At 42.5% G+C, this 5,566-nt stretch overlaps 1 protein-coding gene across 1 annotated transcript; it reads left to right on the top strand.

Moving 5' to 3' along the window:
• Positions 1–873: 873 nt before the first annotated feature.
• Positions 874–5,312, top strand: TFPI2 (tissue factor pathway inhibitor 2). Its single transcript, XM_003407143.4, has 5 exons — positions 874–1,065; positions 1,351–1,533; positions 2,636–2,815; positions 4,389–4,559; positions 4,907–5,312. Exons 1-5 carry the CDS (start codon positions 978–980, stop codon positions 4,981–4,983), a joined length of 699 nt encoding a protein of 232 aa, XP_003407191.2. The 5' UTR covers positions 874–977; the 3' UTR covers positions 4,984–5,312.
• Positions 5,313–5,566: the final 254 nt, after the last annotated feature.

The raw sequence follows: 5,566 nt of genomic DNA, 5'->3' as shown, positions 1-5,566 counted from the left end.
GAAGCTGACAGAGTACGCTGAGTACACTATTTCCAGGCTAGGCTAGTTTTTCTATGAATATGACTCTACGACTGTTATCAGGATGATCGTAAACTAGCACAAAGGGTATAGTGTGAAAAATATCCCAGAATATTAACCCACCGTGAATGGGTGTCCTGTACTTTTTAGGAAGTCCCAGAAACTTGGAAGAATCCTGTAAGCTCCCACTGGTGTCCTCAAGAAAGGAAGAAATAATTTATTCACCTGAAAATGCTGAACTGGAGCGTGGGTATATACACACACATATACCAGTTGCCCTCGAGTCGATGCCGACTCACAGCGACCCATAGGACAGAGTAGAACTGCCCCATAGGGTTTCCAAATAGTGCCTGGTGGATTCGAACTGCTGAGCTGTAGCTCTTAACTACTACGCCACCAGGGTTTCCCTATAGGTATAGATAATCACATATATTTAAATTTCTAATATACTCCACAGGCTCTACTGTCATGAGCCCATGAATTTAATACTCTCTTAGTTCTTCAAATTCGTGGACTTCGGGCTTTCAAGACGTGGTCTCAAGCTTTGAAGGTGATGCTACAAGTTGGAAGGCTGTGCAATCACCCCCCAGCTCATTTCCCTCTGGCTTGTGGATTTCCCATCGCTGACACAAACGCACCATTTGGTCCTCCCCGCCTCACCACCGGAGAAAGTTTGAGAAGCAAGTTCAACTTGGTGGGAAATTCTTCTCCCCCCGCACACACTTTCCAGCTCCCCGGCGGCGGGGTCACAGCCGGCCAGGCATGAATCAGCCTTTTGCCAGGGACTGCGTAGAAGCGCGCTCCGCCCGGTCGGGGGTCGGGAGGACGCTCACCGCACATAAAGCGAGCGCCCAGGACGCCAGCACCCAGTTCGCCTCGGGGCTGGACGCTGTGCCCCTCCTCCTGGCCGGAGCATTCTCGGGACACCTTGCCCTGCGGGCCAGTCGGACGTCGGCACCATGGAGCCTGCTGGCCCGATGGGGCTGCTGATTCTGCCGCTGCTCCTGCTGGGGACTGCGCTGCGGGGTGCTGCCCAGGCACCGGCAGGTATCTAGCCCCGTCGAGAAGCCCCTATTTCCATGTGGCTTCCTCCCGGCCAGGCGGGGAATGCGCTGCGGACCAATGCACCCCTTGCGCCCGCGCTTTTGGCCCCTTTTTCTCCAGGCTCCTGCCGCGCACCCTGCGGAGCCGTGGGAAAGGGTGACTTGCTCCCAAGTGTGCACTTTCTCTCTCGGAGGCGGCTGGGACAGAACTTCCCTCGATGTCTCTCCTTCCCAGGAAGTGTGTCTGACCTCCTTCTCTCTCTTTTGCTCTCCTCTGACCCACTTGTAGGCAATAATGCGGAGATTTGCCTGCTGCCCCCGGATGAAGGGCCCTGTCGAGCCCGAATCCCCAGTTACTACTACGACAGGTACACGCAGAGCTGCCACCAGTTCATGTATGGGGGCTGCGAGGGCAACGCCAACAATTTCGAAACTCTGGCGGCCTGTGATGAAGCTTGCTGGAGGATAGAGAGTAAGTGATAGCCCGCATGCACACTGGCAACTCCTGCGTCGTGCCTTGCACAGAGGGGCTTGTAGTAACTCAGCTAATGTTCCAGATCCTAGTTTCTACAAGTAAGTTTTAGCCCGAATTTTCTCCCTGGTGGCGTAGTGGCTAAGTGCTACGGCTGCTAACCAAAGGGCCGGCAATTCGAATCCTCCAAGCGCTCCTTGGAAACTGTACCGGGTAGTTCTACTCTGTCCTGTAGGGTCGCTATGAGTCGGAATCAACTCGACGGCACTGGGTTTGGTTTGGTTTTGGTTTTTCTCAAGTGTTAAGGTAAACCTCAGTGGTATTGAGTTTCCTAAAAGTAATCACAACTTTACAACCACTTACATACTTCCTCTTGCCTGAGTGACATTTGTCATAATTCAATGCCAGTGTGAACTCAGGGAAAGATTTGTTATTTCAGTATAAGGCACAAAATATGCAAAGGTATAATGTAAGTGCAAGGTAAGTGCTTCTCTGTATTTATCATTAGTTCAAAAGCTATGGTTTTTATTCTTCCTTGAGACCATCATTTCCTACTGTGAGTCATCTATCAGCCTGAGATACTTCCTGGTGGGTTTTATTATTAAACTTTGATTTAGTTCATAGTTCATTATAAACTTACCCTTTTTGCCCTGGAAACCAAACCTGTTTTGAGTTAGTTTAGGGATACAGTGGAGATTCTCATGATACTGTTTTTTGTTGCTTTTGTATTTTATTTTTATTATATCAGTGAAGACTTGTAACAGAACTTGGGTCTTAGTTTTTCAAGGAACTGAGCCAGGGGAAAATGCGTATTGATGTGAATAAGCTTTGGTTAACTTCATGTGCAAAAACAGAGAACATCCTGAGAGAAAAGAGTCTTTCCATTTGAACTTGAAAGATATTTCACAGCTGAATCAGGTCTGAGTACACTCTGTTAGAAAAAGCTAAGTCACTGGATTAATGGCAGTATTTGGGGATTTACTATCCTGGCACTAAATATATTTTTTTTCCCCCAGGTGTTTCTGAAAATACAGTTCAGTTTTGAGAGTTATAGTAAGACTAATTTTTGACTAACATTGTTTTATTCTCCTCCCTTTCCTAGAAGTTCCCAAAATTTGCCGGTTGGAAGTCAGTGAGAAACAGTGTAAAGAGTCCAGAGAAGAGTATTTCTTCAACTTAAGTTCCATGGCATGTGAAAAATTCACATCTGGTGGGTGTCAAAGCAATGAGAACCGGTTCCCGGATGAAGCTACTTGTACGGAATTCTGTGCACCAAAGAGAAGTAAGTATTATTTTTATAATGTTTGTATTAAATTTCTTTAGTAAAACTTTTGGGTGAAAAATCAATAATTTGTTGTGGAGTTATAATTCTATATCAGTCTTCACCTACTGCCCTGTGAGGAAGTATTATCCTTGTTTTCACATGAGGATACAAGCTGGGAGACATTAATGACTGACCAAGCTCTTAGAGGTGGAGGGTGACAAAGCCATGATTCAATTTTTTGCTGCTGCTTTGGTGTTGTTTCTTTTGAACTATTTCTCATCTACTCAATTGCCACATAAAAATGTGTGTTCATTAATGAATGCCATGACTTTATGACCTCAGGTTTGTATGATGTCAATTGTAAATATGAGGTAGTGGAATATATAGAGAGAAAGACTTGAGATGGTGCTATGAGTCAGAATCAACTTGATGGCAATGGGTTTTGAGATGGTGAAAACTTGGATAATTTCTTTCTAAAGCTTTTGGTTGGATTCCTGTATCCTTTAGTAATGTCAAATTGCAGCACAAACACATCTCTCTTTTCTCTTCTTCTCATTCCCTTCCTACCCTTTTTCCCCCATTGCAAGCCTTGAAACAGTGGGTTACTTGGGCAGTACTTGATGTTTTTGGAGAGAGAGAATTCAGACATTTTTCCACATAAGCAGCAGAGATATATAGATAAATTTAAAAACACAGAAAAAACTCTCTTTGGCAGAGACTTTGATAAAACTCTCTAGCTATACTGTGCTGAATATGCAAAATCTTGAATTAATGGAGAGATGATGATTGCTGGTGTTCTTTTAAATTGTTTGTGTAGTTGTAAATGTTCCAGTAGCTGCTTGGGGTGACATAGTGGTTAAAGAACTCGATTGCTCACTGAAAGGTCAGTGGCTCGAACCCACCAGTTGCTCTGTGGGAGAAAGATATGGCAGTCCGCTTCCATAAAGATTTACAGCCTTGGAAACACCATGGGGCAGTTCTACTCTGGTCTACAGGGTCAGTGTGAGTCGGAATGGACTCAGTGGCAATGGGCTAATGGGATAAGAGTCGTGGGTGGTGCAAGTGGTCAAGAGCTTGACTACTAACCGAAAGATGAGCTGTGGAAAGGTCACAGCCTTGATAACCCTGTGGAGCACTTCTACTCTTCACACATAGGGTTGCCATGAGTTGGAACTGGTTTGGTTTTTGTTCATTCTTGAGTCGTAAAGGAAGGAATGCTGATTAAAAACTTTTAAAATAAAACTACCAATGCAGAAAGTTTACCAAAGCATGTCATATAATACCTCTTGAGTCTTAGTTCATTTTTACCTAAACCTCTCTGGTTTGCTGGTTGAATTTCTTTTCACATTCAAAATGATGCGAAGACATCACTTCAGAAAGAGTTCCCTCCAGTTTATAAAAACTTAGAATTACCAAAACATATAAACTTCCCTGAAATTTGAGGCATATTTTTTACATGACTGAGTTTGATATTTTGGTTTCAGAATGAGGCTTCTATGGGATTAGCTTTTCTTGACTCACTTCAATAATCATCACACTTTACTAATTCTATACTATAGAATTTGTAATTTTATTTTTCTCTTTTGTAAAGGTCCATCATTTTGCTACAGTCCAAAAGATGAGGGACTGTGCTCTGCCAATGTGACTCGCTATTATTTTAATCCAAGACACAAAATCTGTGAGGCCTTCACCTATACTGGCTGTGGAGGAAATGACAATAACTTTGTGAGCATGCAGGACTGCAAGCAAGTTTGCACAAAAGGTAGTGGGCTTTTTCTTATTCCATTTTCAAATAACTTTATAAGCAATTCACCAACAAAACTATATTTTTTCACTAATAGCACCTTGCCATTTCTAGACTACTCGTACATAAATACCACTTCGGAACTCCTTAGTTTTGTAAAAATGCTTACACTGGCTAGCTACAGAAGCTGTACCCTTGCGTTTTAAAGGTAGAATGTTGTTAGCTGAGTGTATAATGAGTCTACCTGACTTTATACTCATTAAAAATGAGATGAGGTGAACTGGTAAGCATGTTGGAAGTGATGATTTATAGTGACCCTACAGACTGGAGACGTACAGTGTTGATTGTTATTTTGTTGACTTTAGCCTTGAAGAAGAAGAAGAAGATTCAAAAACCTCTGTTTGCCAATAGAAGCCCACAGATTCGGAAGAGGCAGTTTTAACCTTTGTTCCCGTCTGTGATCTGGTGCATGTTGAGCGCCTTGGTGGCGATACCGGAGGAACCAGCTGGTAGCACAAGGAAATAAAGCAGCTGTGATTTATTCACCAGTTTGGTTTTTTTTTTTTTTTTTTAATATTCACCAGTTTTTATTGATACAAGTTACGTGTTATATTTGTGTATTTTTCATACATAACTAGCAACTATTCAAATGTGAATCTGTATCATTTTTAGGTTATGGTTCAGCTTTTTTTTTTTTTTTAATGGGATTAAAATTTTGTAGTGCTTAAAAAAAAAAATAAATAAATAAAAGCAAATGTGTTGACTTACACAGTTCCTGGGGCTGCTGTCCCTGATTTCAGAAGATAATAGCAACTGAAATAGCATAAGGCAAGATAATCATGTACTTTTAACATGTGTGGGCATAAAAAGGAGTGGCAAATACACTTCATTTTGCATTTAAAGTTGGATTATATTGTAGGTTCTGGGAGAAAAAGTTGCAGGTTTGCCAACACTTTAAAAAATATTCCAAGTACTATTATGTAGACACCACCCCCATTTGTATTGGGCCAGGTTGTGGTGTCAAG

The sequence above is a fragment of the Loxodonta africana genome, chromosome 8 (genome assembly GCF_030014295.1).
Source record: "Loxodonta africana isolate mLoxAfr1 chromosome 8, mLoxAfr1.hap2, whole genome shotgun sequence".
Taxonomy (NCBI): domain Eukaryota; kingdom Metazoa; phylum Chordata; class Mammalia; order Proboscidea; family Elephantidae; genus Loxodonta; species Loxodonta africana.
The sequence above is the reverse complement of the archived record's forward strand: the minus strand, read 5'-3'. Positions and strand labels throughout refer to the sequence as shown.

Coding starts and splice junctions, on each gene's coding strand:
- TFPI2 (XM_003407143.4), top strand. CDS start 978: ATGGAGCCTGCTGGCCCGATGGGGCTGCTGATTCTGCCGCTGCTCCTG. Junction 1,534..2,635: donor AGCTTGCTGGAGGATAGAGA/GTAAGTGATAGC, acceptor TCCCTTTCCTAG/AAGTTCCCAAAATTTGCCGG. Junction 4,560..4,906: donor CAAGCAAGTTTGCACAAAAG/GTAGTGGGCTTT, acceptor TGTTGACTTTAG/CCTTGAAGAAGAAGAAGAAG.